This window comes from Podarcis melisellensis (assembly GCF_964234715.1).
Source record: "Podarcis melisellensis genome assembly, chromosome: 6".
Classification (NCBI taxonomy): domain Eukaryota; kingdom Metazoa; phylum Chordata; class Lepidosauria; order Squamata; family Lacertidae; genus Podarcis; species Podarcis melisellensis.
The window spans coordinates 79,289,235-79,309,726 of record NC_138538.1 but is presented as its reverse complement, the minus strand read 5'-3'; the positions used below and the strand labels follow the sequence as shown (position 1 = coordinate 79,309,726).

The following is a 20,492-nucleotide window of genomic DNA, read 5'->3' as shown; positions in this document are numbered from 1 at the left end:
TTTACCTTTTTTTCCTTCTTCTTTCACTTATATATATATTTCTTTTTTGTTGTTGTTAAACTACTAAACCTACATTGCTCAAAAATTGTTCAGACCTTAGGTCAAGGAAATTGCAGCATTACATCCCAATAGAAAATGTGTTTCCCTACTCTAAAATAGCCACTTAAGCAAGAATGTGGAAATGATTTATTTGAAGCTAAATCTTCACCTCAGCTGTGGCATGACTGCACAATCATTCATAGAAAGACCATTACACTTTAGATTCAAAGAAAAGAATACTAATGACCAAAACAGTTGTGTGTATAAAAATTTTAAATTACATTCAGGGGAGACGAAATTAAAATTACAAAAATCACATGAAACTGTTCTTGTCATCTATATGATTAGAGTAAGGGGAGGATTTTTACATTCTCCAAACTCTCTCTCAAACACCATTCCCCATAGGTTTTGCTTTTATAGAGAAGTATCAAGTATACAATGTACAAAATCAGTCTGAGAACAGGGAAATTTTTATTTCACTGTTAACAGCAGCCATGGTTCAGCTTTAGAAGTAAGCGACTAATCTCTCTTCGCTTGCAAATATGGAAACACATTCCAGTCTGCATTAACAGATGCATCTAGGCAGTTCAGTCTTGTGAAAATAAGGTTTAACTACCTGAACGTGCAAACTGCTCTTGCAAGGTGTGCCTGAACCCTTATATCCCACTTTGATCATTGAGATCATCTGCAGGAGCCTCTGTCCCAGAGTTGGTGAGGCTCATTTTACAAGAGAAACTAAGCCGGTCCTATGGGACACCCTGCCTGGAGAGATTCAGTAGGCACCTTCCATGCCAACATTTCAACGCTTGCTGAAAACTTTTCTATTCCGCCAAGCCTGTGCAGGCAATTAAGAGTACATCCCCCACAATGGTCTACTGTTGCTTGTTTTTAATTCATTTGCTAGCTTTTCTGTATGGTTTTACTACATGGTTTTATATTGCAGTAAACCAGTTTGATATATTTCTATGATAGAGTGGTACATAAATATATATTTTTATAAATAAATAGCTACCAGCAGACTTTTGAAATAAGGCTGACATCAGCATTTAGCATCATTGGGCAGCTGCTGGAGTCGACCACTGATGCCTGCCCAGGCTCCCTCTTTATGGAAAGCTATCTAGACCTGCTCTCTGTGCAATGCTAGGCAGCTAGGTGCAGCCACCATTTTAATCTCCAACACTGCCCCTGATGCAACTCTGAGAACGCTGCTGCTGCCCACTGGGATCCACTGATGAAGTGGCTCTCCAGGAAGCACTTTACCCAAAGGCACCCTGTATTGAAAGAAATGAAACGCAAAACATTACCTAATTTACCCAATGATACTGATAATTGAATCAATCGCTGAATTGTAGAGTTGGGCCCTATGGATCATCTAGTCCAACCCCTCTGCAATGCAGGAATCTCAACCAAAGTGTCCGTGACAGATGGCCATCCAAACTCTGCTTTAAAATGTCCGGTGCAGGAATATGCAGCTGCCTGATATGGGGATCAAACCTGTGGCCTTGGCGTTACCAGCACCATGCTCTAATCAGCTGAGCTATCCAGTGTCTAGGGAAAGGTTTTTGCATGCAGATTAACCCTGCTAGGATCGTAAAAGTCTACTTTATTGAGGAACAAGCACAACACTCAGCAGATCTAAATTTTTAGTGTGTCTAAGCAAGAAGTCAGTAAATGGCGCCCTTCCAGCCAGCCCCACACATATATATCTGCATGTGCCTCCCCATCTCTCCCTAGAGCTGCATCAGTCGCTTTCTCCCATTTACAAGTGCAACATAAAAGAGGAGGCCTTCTGCATCAGACCAAAAAGCGCTCTGTTCTCGCAGTAGCCATGTGATGCCTGCAAGCAGAACCTGAGCAGAATAGTACCCTCACCTGCAATTCCCAGCAACTGGTATGGAGATGCATCCTGGCTCCCCCCCCTTAAGAGGCTCAGTTGTTCAAAGGCCATCCTTTGCTTGGATCTCACAGCAAGTGATTCACTCACTGCCAAGACCACCTTCGCTGGTCAGCCCGGGAAGAAAATGGTTAACTTTTGCCTCTCTCTGGTCTCCAAAGGGAGTGAGCCAGTAGGTTAAAAATGAGTTGCCAACCAAGACCTTAGAGGCAATCTTGTTCAACACACTCGTCCACTGGAGATTTTCTTACACTATAATGAGAAGAAACTCAGGCTTTCAGCTCACCACATAAAGCTTTAGCTGCACCTGCATAATAGTGCAAAAATATTTGGCCTTTTAACATTCTTATTGAGCTTACCATGTACCACTAAAAATAAATTGATTTGAATAGTAATGAAGATGGAAATAAAAATACATTCTCCAGTGCACAAATGTATCCCGAGTCTCTGCAAAAGTCAGATTTGAACTCATCTGCTCAGAAATTGATTGCAATCTCATAAAAACGAGAGGTTCTAACCTTTCAGGGGATGAGTAACGGAGCTAAAATCCCCCTAGGCTAATATCACGCGGAATTGATATTAAAGCCAAATTTTTAATTAAGAATACTCAGGTGAAGCATTTTTATGCTGCAATATATAGAAGGGGAGTTAGAGAAGGAAGACCAAGAAGATGGAAAAGAAGTCAGAAAAGAAACTATCATTCACTTTGAACAACAGCACGGACTGCTTGGTTTTAAAAGTTAAAGTTACAACTTTTTTGGTAAACTGCTTAGAGATTTTAGTTACAATTAAGTGGCATACAAGCTCTCTTAAATAGTATTAAAACAAAACATAAACCTTTAAAAATATTTACACAAAGTTTTGGTCCATTTCCAACTTACCCTGTATCATTTTCAGCATTCTGCCTTGATTAGAAGAAGTAAATAAATTGATGAAATAAACTGTATAACACTACAAGGGATGATTATTAGGTCATTGTGTGCCTGCATTAAGAATATTGCACAGTGAAGCTGGAGCAACTAAAATTAATCTGGTGACTGGATATATGCCTTGTGAACCCGCACAGTCAATAGGGGAACAATTATTCAGACTCTCAAAATATAAAAAGCCAGAGTCGTTGGCTGAAGGTGTTTAATCATACCAAGGAACTCACTGCCACTAGATGTTGCAATGTCATCTAACACAGAGAGCTTTTAAAGGGGAACGGGTGGATACATGGAAGATCCTAATTGGCTCAGCCAGAGATGCGATCCAGTTTTCAGGCACTGAATACTTTGGAATCCCAGACAGATATTGTCACCATCGTCTGCCTGTGAAGCTCACAAAGAAATCTGTTTTTCCACTGCCAGACAGGTTGCTTCATTGGAATAGCCAGGGGTCAGTCAACTTTTTCAGCAGGGGGCTGGTCCACTGTTTCTCAGGCCTTGTTCGGGGGCCGGACTATATTGGGGGGGGGGGATGAACGAATTACTATGCCCCACAAATAACCCAGAGATGCATTTTAAATAAACACGCATATTCTACTCATGTAAAAACATGCCAATTCCCGGACTGTCCGCGGACTGGATTGAGAAGGCGATTGGGCCGGATCCGGCCCCCGGGCCTTAGTTTGCCTACCCATGGAATAGACCACTGATTGGGCCAGTCATAGCCTTCTTATAAGCTGCTTTCTTAGCATTCAAGAGCGAAAATGCTAACAACCATTTTAGTTTACGCCCGCTTCTCTGATGACCCTAGGAGATCATTTCCAATTTGGGTTGCTTACAGACTGCCCAACCAGGTTGCTGATGCTAAAATCCAGTAAAACAATGAATGTTAGGGCAGAACACACTAGATTACTTTCCAGCCTATTCTAATTTATATGCTCTTCAGGTAGCGTCCAAATATTTAAAGCAATTCTGCCCTTGATTCTGGTACTTTTTGAGCAAAGCACAAAGCAGTGCAGTGAAGTTATTAGACTGTGCAGTTATTAGTTCCACTTATAACTGCAAAGTTAGGCTGCAGCTAGTCTATCTTCTAAATGGGACAGAATGGGAAAGAAGAGAAATAACTGTTGAAAAAGTCTTCTTCAAAAGCTCAGATAAACTTGTTTTCCCTCCTTACAAAAGCCTTGTGAATCTTCTTCTTCTAAAATTTTGTTTTTGTTCTCTGCTCAGCTCTTCATCCTGAAATACAACTGAACAGCTGAGAAGTAGTCATTTATATGAATTTGGAGCATACACCGATTGTGATAATGCAATCATTTGCCATTTTTGCAGCCAGACTTACAATCTTTACTTCAAACATACTGAAGAAAAAATACTTTAAGCCACTCTAGCTTCTGGAAGTAAGTCTTTTCAGAAAACATTTCACTCTGATGTAATTTTAGTGACCAAGATCGAGCATGGAATCCCCAGTTCAAATCTTACTTCTGTATGTCACATGATACAAAAGTAAGTTTCTTTTGTTGTTTTATCGGTTCAATATTTTATAGGAACCACCTTGAGTGCTTTTAATGGAAAGGTGGGATGTGTTTTTGAATAAAAATATAACACTGACCTAACCTTGAGGGTTGTTTTTAAAGAGTACAAGATTCTATATGTGAAACACTTTAAAAGCATTATTATTATTATTATTATTATTATTATTATTATTATTATTATTATTATTATTATATACCAGTGTTTCCCAACCTTTTTTGGGCAAAGGCACACTTGTTTCATGAAAAAAATCTCGAGGCACACCACCATTAGAAAATGTTTAAAAAATTAACTCTGTGCCTATATTGACTATATATAAAGTAACTCTCTTTAATAGGAATCAAATAAACACAAAGAAAGTATTTTATAATTACTTTATTATGAAATAGTAAGTAAACAGAAATATGAAAAATTATAAAATACTTTATTCAGTGCGCCTTTTGTCCCTCTCCTCGAAATGCTCCAACTCAATGTTCCTCCGCGGGCTGGCCATTGGAGAGCCGTGTCGCCCACACCGCAGCCCAATACAATATGAACCCTCCCCTCACAAGCGGTAACCCCTCCACACTCCCCACCTTAAGCCTCCACACGCGCCCTGCCCAAAGAGATGCCCACCCGCGCGCGAGGGGATCCTTTACCTCAGCATCCCGCCCCAAAAAAAAAAAAAAAGGGCGGGAGACTGCGGTCCCTCAGAGGCTGGGCGTTAGGAAGAAGCAGCCGCCTTCATCCAAGCAGGAGCAGCAGCAGCAGCTGTAGCTGTAGTAGCGCCAAGCTGTGCCGGGGACTCTGTGCCCATGAGGGGAGGGAGGGGAGAGAGAGGAGAGGCAGCAGGTCGCCCTCTTAAGTCACGCGCGCGCAGGCACCACCACGCATCCCTCGCGCCCTCTCGCAGAGCCCCTGCTCAGCACCTCCCGCCTCGGGGACGCCCGTCATGAGCCGCTGAGAGGCCGCCAAGCCTCCAGACTGCTCCCATTCAGCCTTAGGCGCGCGCCCGCCTCGGGAAAAGCGGTGCTGGGAGGCGGAGAGAGAGAGAGAGGACGCCGCTGGCCGCGTCCCACCCTCAGTCAGTCGGCTCGGAGCTACTGAGGAGAGGGAGGTGGGGACGACGGCGCGTCTGTTCCGCTCGGGGCCAGCGCGCCCCCGCCCCCCTCTCAAGAATCCCCAACTAAATACGATGCGCTAAGGGAGGGGGGAGAACCCACCCACAAAGAGGACGCCTTTCTGCAGGGCGCCTAAGGCCTCTCGCCGCCCGACTCGCCCGCCTCCCTCCCACGGCACACCAGGCAACGTCTCGCGGCACACTAGTGTGCCGCGGAACACCGGTTGGGAAACACTGTTATATACAGACTAAAGCAAACTGGGTGGGATAGTAAGTACTACTTTAGGCATACCAAAAAAGGCTTGGAATAACTTTTTGCAGTAGACCCCCTTCCCATATCGTGGATCACAAACAACTTTTTAAAAAAATTCCCCAGTGTATTTGAGAAACAGAAGTCCAATATCTCTTGAGCATGTACAACCAGTTGCATCATTCTTGATTTGGGCATTAAACCTGTGCACACCGATCCAATGGAAGCATGCACCAAACAGCTGAAGCTGCAGACATGGAATCTCTTTCTAAGAACTAAGACCTCCAAAAGTTTTATGGTGGGTCTGGGGAAGCAACTGAAACTGAATCTAGCTCTTCACCTCTCAGCCTTTTTTTGGGATTTTACATTTTAAAAGTTCTGTGTTGCTGGATCTGAGAAAGGTTGTACGTCCACTTCACCTAGTTGCACATGGTTAAAGATCCAACTTAAGATTCAAATGAAGAACCCCACGATTTAGACCCCAACTTTCAACAAGTTCCCACGGAGCCAGAACTGATCTAGGTTTCTTCCCAACTAAGTCACTGTGTGAGCAGAATAGCTTTTGCTCACACAACAGAATTTCCCCTCCCTCTCCTGCCCCTACACCAAATCTGCTCTGGGGTGCCCCCAAACCTCCAGGGCAGATCTGGGGTCGGTGCAGGGAGTAGAAAAGGAAGTTTTGTTGTGTGGACAGAAGTTGGATTTAACCTGTCATTAATTCAAAATAACATCATCAAATAGAAAATGTCCAACCCAGACATCACAGAATACAAAAAAATAAATAAATCTCAAAGTAACGAAAAGAGTGTTTTTATTGTTCACCTAAAGAAGTTTTACAATAAAAATACCTTTAAAAGCAAGCAAGTTATCCTTCTATTGTTCCAGCAATTTAGTTTAAAAACATTTTACGGAATTTTCTTAACAAAGCCAGAGGTGTAACGGGATAGATAATACAACATCTTTTTTCCTTAGATTTTTGTGAATAGCATTTTTAATTGGTCACAGTCTAAAGCAAACAATCCCAGAACATACACACTATCCAGTATACACAATATAAAAGAAAATAAAACCATAACCGCTGTGGAACAAAATACTTAAAAACCAAATTAAAAAACCCATAGTAGAACAACACAGTGGTTAAAGTACACTCCATCCCTTGATAAGTTGTGCTCTATGCCTAGATGGCAGGGGAAATTAACAGCACTATTTTGAAGAATGGAAAATACATAATCAAGTACATATCAAGTTTTAATAAGTGGGATTTAATTAATTATGCATTAGTAATAAATGTGGTGGTTCATTTGGTGAAATAGTGTTCAGGTTGATTTGGTGGGTAGGGGGAAGAGAAAACTGGTATGTTTTAACATTTTGTAACAATTTAAGAATTCATAGTTCTTTTAACACCATCTTCGTAACAGAAGTGTTTTACACTTGTACAATGTTAATTACTTTATTATACATGGAAGCCTGCAAAAGGCCAATTACACAATAAGACTGCAAACAACCACTGGTACTTTTCTGCCTTCAGAAAGTACGCAAGACAGAAACATCACCAAAAGTACATTTTTAAAAATCTGCGGAAACATCACCAAAATTACATTAAAAAAACTAATTAGGGAAAAAAATACATCTGCAAAAAAAAAGTGGTTCTGGGCAGTGCAACTGCTTTTTAGCAGTTTTTAAAATAGCCACTAAGTTTTCTATAGGTTTCCGTGGCTCCACAGGCTCTAATCAAGATTCACATATCATAAATAATGTACCACAAAATATACATGAATTTGAGCAACAATTCCTTGGAGATTCTGGTTACAATAAACCACGTACATATTGGTCACATGGTTCATACATTTAGGCCAACCTCATTGTCCTTCTACACATCATTTAGCCACATGTAATCTTAACCCCACCCCCACCCCCCAAAATACTCAAGACTGCATGTGGGCATGGTTGACTAAGCTAGTAGATCCCAATGCACTTTGGAGGACCTCTTTATGTACAACTGAGTATTTTTTTCTTATCGTATCTTCTAAGGAAACCTTTATGGCCTTCTAAAATAGGAGCATTCGCCTTTTAAAAATTGTTCAACTTTTGATGCCACAAGACATCAGAAAACACATAATAAGTTATGCAATCTTCTGGAATGTAAATCTTCTAAAATTCCAGCTGTTGAGCTAAAAGGAACTTGGAAAGGATCACAAACCATGGAGGGTGAGCTTGGCATTGAAAATGGATGAAAAAGGAAAAAGACCCAAGACACTAAACAGGAATATTTAAGTAGGGGGAAGAGAGGGATTGGTAGCCAATTGGGGATATTTTTTTATTTAAAAAACCCCATATTTAATAAATAATGCATTCCCAAAAAGTATATAAATTAAGACTGCAATTTCAGATTGGGGTTCCAATGACATCAAAATGGCACTTTAAAACTCCTCTTGAGGATTATGCCGCTAAAATCTCTTTATAAAATCACAGCCTTCAGGGGAAAATGGGGTGGACATTATTGTTATTATTAAAGCTATCATTCCAGGCTTATACCAAGGATCTGAGACTATCCCACCAGTCTGGAATGAGTATCATCATCTAGAAGAAGAAATAAAGAAGTATGTTAACAACTATAACAAGCTGTAGGTAGCTAAGTTCTCAGAATTTTTGTATCACCCAGATATGAGACAGCAATTTCTGATGTCTTAAAATCCCTTTGTTAAATGGTGAAGTAGATTTGCCACTTATTTGTAAATTGGAAACTCCAATACACCAAAAGTGCACAGAATCCCCTTGCTTCATTACATTTTCCTGAGAGTAAAGCAATTAAAATAAACCTTAATCCTAGGAACAAAGGTTTTTTGTGTGTTTTTTTCTTTCGTTTTTTCCCTTTTTTGCACTTTCAACTTTTTGGGCTATTCCCTGACAATCTAAATAGGTAAGTTTGATTGCTAAACACTGTCACATGAACAACAACAAAAAAGTGAAGTATCAAGTCTATTAATCTGATTTAAAAACCATAATACAAACTGATCTAAAGTTACTTTAACAAAAACTAAATATGAAAAGTTGCATTGAAAGGGCGTGTTACATTATTTGTATTAGGATCGTGTAGAAACATTCCAATGGCAGTGTTATCAAAATAAAACTAATACATTAAGACCACCCCCAAGCCTAGTCATACTTGGAACTTTACCTATAACTTTGGCTAGTTGGGGTCTTTACTCTTGTACTACATGGCTCACTTACATCAGACATTATATTTGTATACCCTGAGAAATCTGACACTGAAGTCCTTACTCTATGGTCCACTTCCCCATTAGAGTTAGCAATGAAAGTCATTGGCACCCTGCTGCCCGTCTTAAACTGAGAACCAAATGCTTGTGCAAAGGTCTCTATCTGGTATGTTGCTCGATGCTCTAGGTCCTTCTGGGGATCTATCTGGTTAGCTAGTTCCTGAGAAGGAAGTGGAAAGCTTGATGAAGATTCTAGATTTTTTTGTTCCTTCTGGCTATTCAATTTTTGAGGCGTGGACTGATAGCCTGATGAAGTGTCTATGTTCTTCTGGGAGTCTATCAGATCATCTAGTTCTTGTGAAGGAGTCAACTGTTGATGTGTTGCTTCCAAAGCAGATAAATAAAAACCTGGCTGAGATCCAAGCAACATCCCAAAAGGAGGCTTTGACAATGCAGATGGCAACACTGAGGTAACAGATTGGCTGAAACCACACTCAAGTGGAGATGTAGTGTATATTTGTTTGTCTTGAAACAAAGTATGGTTATGAAGGCTTGAAGACAAACTTACAAATTGGAAACTGGGTCCAAAAGCAAAACCAGTGCTATTAGTTGTTCTTTCAAAAGCATGCTGGAGGTATTTTGAGTATTCTTGCAACATGTTTGCTTTGTCATTTGAAGCTGTTTGGGAGCTGGGGCTCAAGTTCTCCTCTTGAACCATCTCTGTATGTTCTCCTGAGGCATGTAAGTCCACACGCTGTTCAGTAATGCTGAAGGGATCTTCCTTCTGGCCTTCTGATTTGTGAGAGTACTGCTCTAAAAGACTTTGCAAGACTTCATCAGGAATGCCAGACTTATCGTGGCAAGATTTGATGTCAGCATTTAGAGATGATGAATCAATAAGAGATAACGGGGTTTCACTGTCCATAACACTCACACCTGCAGACTGTATTACAGACGGTTGGGAGGCCATATGCCCAACATTTATAGAAAAGGCACTGTTACTGCTGGCAGTTTGCAAGTATCTTCTTTTCTTTGAAAATTGCATGGCATCGTCATAATTGCTACTTATTTGACCTGGTTTACTATTTGCAGCTTGAAGGAGGCCAATAGCATCCACACTGGTATTTGCGACTATGCCAAGAGAGCCACTTGGTTTTCCAGACAACTGTTTTTGACCAAGAAGGTCTGGTAATGGTGACACAAAGTTAAGAAAACTCTTGTCTGTACCTTTCCTGTTTCCTTTTTTAAAGACTAATTTTGGCACCTTTTTCTGCAGTTCTTCTATCCCAGTGCCAATTAAGCCACCACTGGAAGACACTATAGGAATCTCCACCGCATAATTCTGCAAGGTCATATTAGATGCAATCTGAGAGTCAGATACTTTATGAGTAGGCTTATGCTCTTTGTTTTCAGTGGATACACATTTTGCTTTGCTTTTTCTCCTTGACGAACCTGTATTTCCCTGAGACAACATAGACAAGTTGCCCATGCTATGGTTTGATGGCCCAGGATCCATTCCAGCACCTGCTTTCCCTATGGCTTCTCCACATGTACGTCTGTGCTTCAACAGTCTATCAGTCCTTGAAAAATACTGCTGGCAGGTTTCACATTTGTATGGCTTTTCTCCGCTGTGCGTCCTCTTGTGCCTCTCCATGTGATACTTCTGGATGAACTTCATACTGCACTGGTCGCACCCAAACGGCTTCTCCCTGCTGTGGATCTTTTCGTGCCTCTGCAGCAAATACTTCTGAATGAAACCCATGTTGCACTGGCTACACTGGAAAGGCCTCTCGCCGGTATGGATAAGCACATGCCTGCGCAGGTGGTAGGAGCTCCTGAAAGCAGCGCTGCAGTGCTCACAGACATGAGGTTTCTGGCTAGGGGACAGCATGGCAGCTTCTCCATCTCCCGCCGCAAGGGGCTTGGACGAAACGCTCGGCTTCCTCTTGGCTTTGATTCCCTGAGATTCCGACTTTGGCCTCTTCATCTTCCTGGCCTGGGCGTCAAGCTTGGGCTCGTCCGAGCCACCAACACCCACCTCGCCGCCGCCACCTCGGATGCCCAGCAGCAAGTCTCCTCTGTGGGGGTGATGGTGCAGGTGGTGGAAGAGGCTGAGGTCTTGGATCACGCTCTGGCTGGCCCCTTCCACTCCGCTCCCGCCGCCTACAAGGTTGGGGTGCCTCTCTTCCCCGGCTATCCCAAAGAGGCCCCCATAGTGGTGGTGGTGGTGATGGTGGTGGTGCTGTTGTTGCTGCTGCTGCTGCTCCTCTTCCTCCTGGTCGCTGGGCTTCTCCTGCTTGATATTCATGAGCGAGTGGAAGAAGCCCCAGGAGCCCCGCTGGGACGACGACGAGGAGGCCGTGAGAGGGAAGCCCCCCGCCGGCTCTTTCTTGAAAGTCATGCCCTGAGGGTGAGGAGGAGGAGGAGGCGGCGGCGGTGGTGGGGCGGGGGGCTCGGCGGCAGTTACGGTGGTCGCGGTGGAAGAGGAGGAGGAGGAAGACGACGACGACGAGGCGGCGGACGAGGACGATGAGTTGGCGGACGAGGCGGAGGCCAAAGCCAGCCCGCAATGCTGCGGGGGCGCGGCCGGCCGGGTGAAGCTGGTGACGGGCGGCAGGCGGTGGTTGAACATGACCATGCTGGGGGGGAAGGTGGGCTCCATCGCCGCCCTCTTGGAGGAGGAGGAAGAAGAGCCGCCGCCGCCGCCTCCCAGGAAGCCGCTGCCGAGCTTCATGTCCCCCTCGGGGCCGGGAAAAAGGAGCAGCGGAGGAGGAAAGGAGGGCGAAGGCGACGAAGGGGAGGCGCGGCCCTCTGGGGCGGCTCTTGCCGCAAGACCCCGCTCGCTTTGCAGTCACTCACCCGGCTGCCCGGCTGGCCGGCCCGGCCCTCTCTCTCCGCTCCTCAGCGCCCGCTCGCCGCCCGGAGCATCCTTCTTCTTCTTCTCCTTCGCGTCCGCCGCTCGGCCCCACCCGGCCCAGCCTCGCCGCCTCCGCCGCCGCTTTCTCCGCCGCCTCCAGTTAAAAATATCGCCGTCTCCGCTCCACAATGGAATTAGCAGAGCCGCCCCCCCTCTCGCTGGAAAGGCCCCGCACTGCCCATGCGCCACGCGGGGCATGCCGGGAAAGATTGCCCAGTCAGGGTAGCAGCCGCGGCGGCGCCGGCGGTGGGGAAGGCGGGAAGGGCGCAGGCGCGAGTGGGACCCCCTTGCGCGTCTCTCTTCCTTGCGCTCCTTTCCCGCCCCCCCTCCTCCCTCGCGCGCGTTACCTCACGGTCGGGCCGCGTTTCCCGCCGGGCACCTACTCAGAAGAGGCACGGGGACCAGCCAGTGCCCCCCTCAGCCCCCCACCAGAATAAATAACAGTTGTTTCTCTGTGGGTCGCAGTGGGGGTGTCAATGGGCACGGGGCTGCGTAGGTTACATAAGCACAGTTTCAGTATCGTGTGTACGCGCGCACACGCGAGTTGACGCGTCTAGATAATACTGTACAGATTGGGGCAATGGGTCCACATTCGGGGGGGGGACTATTGGGTTCTGATCCCTGCCATGGTAAAAGTTAAGCCCCGCTGGTTTCAGTGAGACCTAAGTACACCCCACGCCCCAATAAAAATGTGCGCCTGGTGCGATTTCAGGTCTGGGTTTCAGCTATAAAGAATGAATGGCGGGGCGGGGGAACCAAATAGGGAGAAGGCGAACCTTTCGTCGCTCGCGGCTGTTTAGTAAGCCAGATATCGGCTTGAATGTTGAAAAGGCTGCCTGCGGGTTCAAGGGGATACCGGGAAATGCTTCCTGCCCGCAAGGCCAGAATGGAGCAATAGATCAGATAGCCAGTGGAAGTTGTGAAATCTCCCGCGTTCCTCTGCACCTGGTGGAAACCAAGGCGTTCCCTTAGTTCCCTGCCACTTAGGTTCTCCAAATCAAGTCTGCAAACACGCTTCTTTAAATAAAATATATGAGATGTGAAAATCCATAGTCAACAGATGAATTGCCCCCATCTTTTTCTTTGGAGACAACTGCATATAGCATGCCGTGTCCATTTTGAAAATTAAAACCCTTTAGCAAGATATGCCAGGTTCCCCCACCCCCAGTGCATATGGCACAGTTGCATAGATAATGAAAATAGGGTTTAAAGGGGGGGGGGAATCTATAGGCTCCATTTCCAGCTGTTCTGCAGTTTTAAAACAGCAAGGCTGAAATCCTATGCTCACTGGCTTCTGAGTTGTCATGCATAGGGTTGCAATGTAAATTATTCTGGCTCAATGCTCAAATAGGGTTCACTGTTAATACAGTTTCACGGTGCCATTTCTTCCTATACAATAGATGGGAGTGGAGGCAAGTTGTGCAAATAATATGCTTATCCTTCTTCACTTTCAAATTAAACATCTGTAAAATTAGGGGAAATGGCAACGAAGTGACAACACAGATCTGAGGTAGGTATCAACAATCTTTACTAAAGGATACCAACTCCCAATGTTTCAAGCTTGAACATGTCACCAGGAAATCGTTAAAAACAATTTTAACACAATTATTTGATAGACCAAAAAGTATCTGTCTTCAGAATTATGAAAGTGCTTGAATTCTAAAGTGTTAAACACTCATCATACCACCAAATAGCTGTGTCAAAATTATTCCCAATTCATTTATGGGAGGGAGTACTTTTCATTATGAATTTTTAATACTCAGTCTTTGTTGTTACTCTTAAGATGATAGATAGATAGATAGATAGATAGATAGATAGATAGATAGATAGATAGATAGATGATAGATAGATGTTCTAATCATCTGCACAGCCAAGCAAAACTCACATGATTGCATTTTTCAGATCTTGAAATTTTATAGACAAAAGCGTATGAAAGAATGTGGGGCATATGAAAGACTGTGTTAGATCTGATATTCAAAAAATTTGGATGTATATTCATTATGCTCAGATCACATATAAATATTTATATTACTCTTTCTGCACCATAGCCACAGGGTCAACATTTTCTGGTGTGATGCTCTGTATTTGTGGTCATTTTAATAAGTTTCTAGCCCTTATGGAGATATGGGATGGGGAGACATGGACACAGAATCCTGTCTTTCAGCATTCTGGCAGTTGAGTACAAAGCACGGGCATTACTCAAGCAACGAGACTTACGCTTCCTCTCTCTGTGAGACCCCAACATCTGCTCCAGAGGGACAGCCATCTGTGGCAGATTTTTAGGGTGCACATGAGGCTGCAGAAGAGAGGAGGGGAGGGAAAAGTTCTGTTGCACAAGGAGTCTACTTCAGTAGCAGAACAGCAGTGATGAAGTTTTTGATGTTATAAAACTGAATATAGTGTTATTAAATAGCCTGTAATCTATTAGGCTACTGGCTACCTGTATTTAGATTCTGGATATTTTGTATTCAGATTCTGCATGTTCTGCACACCATCCCATGGAACCTTAGTCCTCCTCACAACATTTCTGACTATGGTTCAGGCACAGATATCTATATTTAATCACATTACTTATAAACAGGAAGGCTTGCCCCAAGGGAAGGAGAGAAGAAATAGAAACAGTTTGGTGAGATGATGACACCATCTAGCAAATGGTGGTCCCCACCTCCCAAACCTCTGCAGAACCATTTTGCCCTTAACACAGGGTAGAAGCAGCAGAAACACAAAAATGTTTCTTTTCCACATGTGTATTTTTTATTGCATAATTGTTATTGATACTTATCGTTCTTATAATTTAACGTAAGCCACTTCAATAAATAAAACTCTTCTGCAGTGGCTTCTGTCATTAACCAGCAATGATATCAAAATCTAATCCAGAGATTCTAGTTCAAGTTGATAACACTGCTGGCTGCTAAATATGGTACATATAATAAACTTTTTGCACTTAAGTGTAATGGAATGTTCCCCCGTGCCTTGAAGGAGTTGGTGTGGCCACTCCTGAAAAAAGGAATCTAGGTTGCTGGAGGTTCAACTGCATATGCTCTTGAAACTTATTATCTTGACCCATTTCAGTCTGGGTTCCACCCATTTTAGGACCTAATCAGCTCTGGCCACCCTGATAGATTTTCTTCAGATGGATGGGGGAACGCAACCCTACTGATTCTCCTATTGAATGTCCTCCTGACTGCCTCTGAGTTGGTGATTAGTGGTAGTGGTTTTGCTCCTAGCATCAATTCATGAGAGTACTATTGAAAGACTGTGTCTCCTGACAATTTAACTACACGGCACCAGAGCATGATTTTATTCCAAATGCTACTTAATAACTATATGAAGCTGCCAGGGTGGCACCAGAATGCTCATGATACCCAGCTCTGTTTCTCTGTATTGCTGTATCCAGATTAGGAGAGGTTTTGCATGCCTGGATATAGCCATGGGCTGGATGGTAGCTAATACATTGCTACTGAGTCCTGACAAGACCTTATGGATGGGTGGATCCCAGGTGTGGAACTGGGTTGTGAAAAGATGCACTCTCTCTGAAGGAGGAGGTGTGTAGTTTGGGGGATGCTTCTAGATCCACTGCTGCCACTACACGTCCAGGTGAATTTTACCAGCTTTGGTTGGTGTGTCAACTGTTCCAGTTCCTGAACAGAGATATTCTTGCTGTGATTGTCCATACTATTGATAATCTCTCAATTAGACTACCATCATGTGCAGTTTGTGGGGTGTTCTTGTGCCCAGTTCAAAAGCTGTGCAAAGTGTTATAGTTAGCAGGACACCCAGATTGACACATATTATACTGATGTTGAAAGATCTGCACTGGCAGCCCAGTGCAAGATTTTGTGATTGACATTTAAAGCCCTAAACAGCTTGGGACCAAGATCCCCTGGTACAGACCAAGACAATCTTTGAGATCGTCCAAGGAGACTATGCTGGTTGTTCCATGAAAACACAGATGCAGGCCTTCTCAGTAATAGTATCCACCCTCTGCAGTGCCCCCCTTAATGAAATTCATAAGAATACACTAATGACCTTTAAAAACCTCTTAAGTACATATTAATTTACCCAAACGTTCCTGGTCTCCAACTCTTTAGTTCTGGGTTATTTTTATTTTTATATACTGGTTAGTTTTATTTGTGGTATTGTACGGTTGCATTTTGTTTCTATCTCCTATTTAGGAAATTTTATTGAATGTTACATTTTTACTGTTTTAGCGTAAACAGTTTACAGATTTTTGTTATGCTGAGCAATGGTTGCAATTAAGCTTCTATGCATATATTAGTTGGGAGTAAGTCCTGTTGAATTCAGTGGGACTTACATTTGGCTGAAAGTTATTCCCCCTCCAAAAAAAATCTACCAGCTTTAGTTAAATAACATTAGAAATAATTTAAATTTTTGATCCTAAAGCTATCTAGGAGCTGAAAATGTGCAATCTTGAATCTATGCAATCTCTTATGCATTTCAAAAGTAACTTCTCCGGCTGATTAGCAATGAAAGGTTTAACTCTGCTCTTTTATCTGCAAACAGAGATGATCAAATCAACTTGCAGAAGGCTGTCTGCCATTCTCACAAAACAATGAAGGAGTAATGAAAAAAAACCCCAAGTCGATAGCATATGTAAAAGGCTACAAGTAATGTATCCTGCTGGATTTGCATGCTGATCAATGCTATTACTTTAGACTTTATGAAAATATAAATGACACCCCCACCCCCTTTTAAACAATATGAGAAACTCCATCTTTTACTGCATATAAACTGCAACCTGATTTGGGGAAGTTTTAACACTGTCGAGTGTAGCCAAGTGTTAAAGAGAGAGACTAGGAATTCAAAAACTTAAAAGCAGCAGTAAAATATTAGTCAATGTCTGTGAGAAATGAGTCTGTCCCTTTATTCAGGGTGTATGTGTTTAATGGTAAGCTGGGATGCATATAAGCTAGTCCAAGCATGAAGGGCAGTAGGACACTCATATGGAAAGCCAACTTTGTCCCTCAGTTATCAAGATAAGAAACCTGTCATTTCTCTCATTCACTCTGTCAGCCTTGAGATACTCTAAGCAGACTTACCTCTGTGTTGTACACCCCATATATCAGGAAGATGAAGAGACCCTGTAAAATAAAATGGAGGGAAAAAGCTGTTAACTCTAATCATTTCAGCAGTAGAAATACCTGAAATAAACTTTCCTGGGAACAGACAAAAGAAGACACACTTCATCAAGGTCAATTTATTTTTCTATTTTTCAACATTATAAGCTGTACCTTGAGCATTTATTTGATAACGTGGGAGTGCATTGCCTACCATACCTGTGCCGCTAAACTATTTGGCATAAAAGACATCCAAGACCTAGAATGCCAATTAGAATACTACATGTGATATCAAATTCATTATTAGTGCATACATTATAAAAATATCAGAAATGCTGGACTGGGGTTGTTTTAAAAACAACAACATACCTTTGGATTTTTAAATAGTTAGCAAATACATCATTGTAGCACTTCATTGCTGCATTTCAAAACAGATATAGGAGCAAGTAATACACACACACACACACACACACACACACACTGTGCTTGGAAAACTCACATTTTTGGTGATGCATATTTCTGATATTCTAAAGCCAAAACTAGGAACCAATGTAGCCAGTTTTTCTATACAATACAGGAATTCTTTCTGATCACACATTAAAGGCTTAACAGATTTTCTGGATTGACACATTTCACAGATGCAAAATATTTTACAAAATGATTAACTTTCCATGAAGAAAAACTAGCATTCCCTAGAATAAACAGATAACAGGGCATTTCAAAATAAAAAGGAACATTAATTAAATTTATTTCGAGTCTTTGCCAAATATCTGCCCAATGCTCTTTCAGAATAAAGTCTTCAAGAAGTGTGAAACAGTGCTAAATTTAGCTAACCATAGGCATAGCATAATAATAGTTTTTAAAAATACAAAATCAGGTTATTCATCATTTCTCTTTAGGAATAATTTATGTATTTCAACCATGTGTCTTGGCAATTATTTTAACATTACTGGTTTTCATATACAGACTCTGAAATAAATACATGAAAAGATACTTGTTACAGATTAAGCAGCTCTCTTCCATTATATGACACTTTTATTTTCTTTGGTACGTATATTTGTGCCATCTGAAACACAACACTGCACACATTTTCTTTTCCTAAATATAAAAAAGAGACAGCCAGTAAAACACATTAAAAATCTCCATGAAGCATTTTCAAATTATTGCACTTTTTTCTTTTTTGCAGTTGTCAGAATTTTGCAGTTACTTCAAAATCAAGAGGAAATAATCCAAAGAATATTTTACAAAAGTGCATCTACTCTCAGGAAACACTGCAAAAGTTTAGACATTTGCAGAAAAGTGTACCTATTCAAATCTAACACTGTTATTTTGCACCTGCAGGCATAATTATAGCTGCATATTTAGCAAAAGCATATTCTGACAAAAGAACACAATGATTATTTCTCATATACATTGTATTGTCACATCATCCATTTGTTCTTGTTGCTTCCTTCGGGCTCTGATTCTGCAAAAGCCAGCAAATTACACAAAAGATAATATAAATAATGCTGTGCATTGATTTCATGGATCTCAATGTGTTTAGCATCAAGGTCCTGAAAGGATTACAGTGCAGTCCTTTACATGTTTACTAAGTTCCACCTAATTCACTGGGGCTTCCTCCCAAGTAAAGCTACGTAAAATTGCAACATTAAGCATCACTGCTGAATTAGTCTGTGCTTCCCATTCATTTCAGAGTATGTTCCTTGTATAAGGGAAATTTCCAGTGAATTGTGTTGTCAGTGACAAAATTGCTTTTGCTTAGACGGCACTCCTAAACACATTTTCTAGGCAGTAAGCCTTGCCTTATGGAAACAGTGTGATGTATGTGTCAACATATATAGGACTAAACTCTTCAGCACTGAAGTTATAGCTAATTAAACACACACACACACACACACACTATAAACTTCATTCAGCCTTATGACTTTGAGCTTTTAATAGAAAGAATTACTCTATACTGAAGTTTTGCTTTAAGCATAGTTTGTATATTTCTGGTTAGACAGTAAGTCTACAATATTTTAGATATTGAATAGATCATTTGCTGTGGCTTAATACAGCTGTGTAGGCTTAATTGTGCTGCAACCAATGCAGGAGCAGGGGTGCAGTCATGGTATGATCATGTTCAATGAAAGTGATAATTCAGGCTGCAATCCTATGCATATTTAGGACTGGATATAAGTTCCATTGCACATAATGGGTCTGGCTTTCAGGTAAACATGAACTGAATTAAACCATTAATTTCATAAAAGTAAATTAAAGCTAGTTTAAGGGCAAGTCATACTGGCTACTTCAGATGCTGTACTAGAGACTCCTGTGCCTTTCAAAACTGCCCAGAAGGACAAATGCTATCAAATGCAATTTCTAACAATAATGCAGCCATTCAAAAAACTGTGAGCTATAGGCATATAGGAAGTTGTCATATACTGCGCTGGACCACTAGCCTATTGAGTTGACTATTTGCCTTACAGGGTTCCAGTCTGAGAGGCCTTTCTCAGCTCTGCTGAGAGATAGCAGGATTTGTACTGGGGTGTTTCCCAGCTGAAGCATCTGAGTTCATTTGGGAATTTGCTTTTTAAAACCTGGAGATCCCTTAATACAGGAACAAGGAACCTGTCAACCTCCAGATGATGTTGGACTACAACTCCCATCATCTCTGACCACTGACTATGCTTGCTGGAGTTGGAGTCCGGCATCCAGAATGCCACAAGATCCCTGGCCTTGCTGTAGATTAGCAGCCGGTAGATATTGAGCTGTATTGATAGGGCAACTGGGTACCTAGAGGATCATAGCCCTCCAAAGATCGGTTTCATTGATCCAATGGGTATTTCCACACAAGGCGCACCTTGTGCATTAGCTCAGACTTTCAACTAACTGGAGTCATTCCTGATTAGACAGAACATAACAATAGCTCTTAAAATGAGTTTATCTTCACTAAAGTAACATTACAAATTCTGCAATAGTTTGTAAGCTGCAGTTGTCAACTCTGTAAAATAGCTCAAACTATGTCAACATCTACGTTCAGCAGGAACTTTTAGGGAAAGTAATTACAGTTAAACCCCCTATATTTTGCAGTAACATCAAACCAGTTTCTTTGTTTGCAAGTGAAAGGAAAAATCACTTCAATACTATGTCACCTTGTAGGTTTACATAATGCTATACAGACACTTCATCCTTGATTATTTCTGTTCAAGCCTCTGCTTACACATCCTTAGATTTCTGGCAAAGCAATAGCTTTATAACCAGCTAGTTTATTTTATGCAGAAGATTTAAAAACCTACTTGGGGAAAAAAACATAGTGGTCAGTTCAGTGAGTTATTAATTCTTTGTGTTATGTGCCTCTTGCAAACCAATCCTTTGTGCATTTAGCTGAAAGTGCTGAGTTTAATAGGAATTACCATAATCCGGTGTGTGCACAGGACAGAAGGAACTACATAATATTTTGGCAAATGTAGGTTTCCAAAGCTGTGATAGCCAAGATAACATAAGTAAAGACTCCAGTAGGGAGAGAATTGGTGCATTTTACTTTATTTAGAATATT

The 20,492-nt window shown here is 42.0% G+C and overlaps 2 protein-coding genes and 1 long non-coding RNA gene across 3 annotated transcripts in view; 1 reads left to right on the top strand and 2 right to left on the bottom strand.

The window, feature by feature from the left end:
• Positions 1–20,492, top strand: part of NR5A2 (nuclear receptor subfamily 5 group A member 2) — a 302,503-nt gene that overhangs the window by 188,811 nt on the left and 93,200 nt on the right. The gene's annotated exons all lie outside the window — the stretch shown is intronic.
• LOC309371910 overlaps positions 1–20,492 on the bottom strand; it is a 38,696-nt gene that overhangs the window by 7,860 nt on the left and 10,344 nt on the right. Inside the window, exons 2-3 of the long non-coding RNA XR_014169343.1 lie at positions 17,454–17,646; positions 16,937–16,978 (exon numbers count right to left, since the gene is read on the bottom strand). This is a non-coding gene — a long non-coding RNA (uncharacterized lncRNA). The remainder of the gene's footprint in view (positions 1–16,936; positions 16,979–17,453; positions 17,647–20,492) is intronic.
• On the bottom strand, positions 6,536–12,057 carry ZNF281 (zinc finger protein 281). The gene has a single exon (XM_081915452.1). The coding sequence runs from the start codon at positions 11,691–11,693 to the stop codon at positions 8,916–8,918; it is 2,778 nt and encodes a 925-aa protein (XP_081771578.1). The 5' UTR covers positions 11,694–12,057; the 3' UTR covers positions 6,536–8,915.

Excerpts from the sequence above, each read along its gene's own strand:
- ZNF281 (XM_081915452.1), bottom strand. The coding sequence starts at position 11,693 with ATGAAGCTCGGCAGCGGCTTCCTGGGAGGCGGCGGCGGCGGCTCTTCT.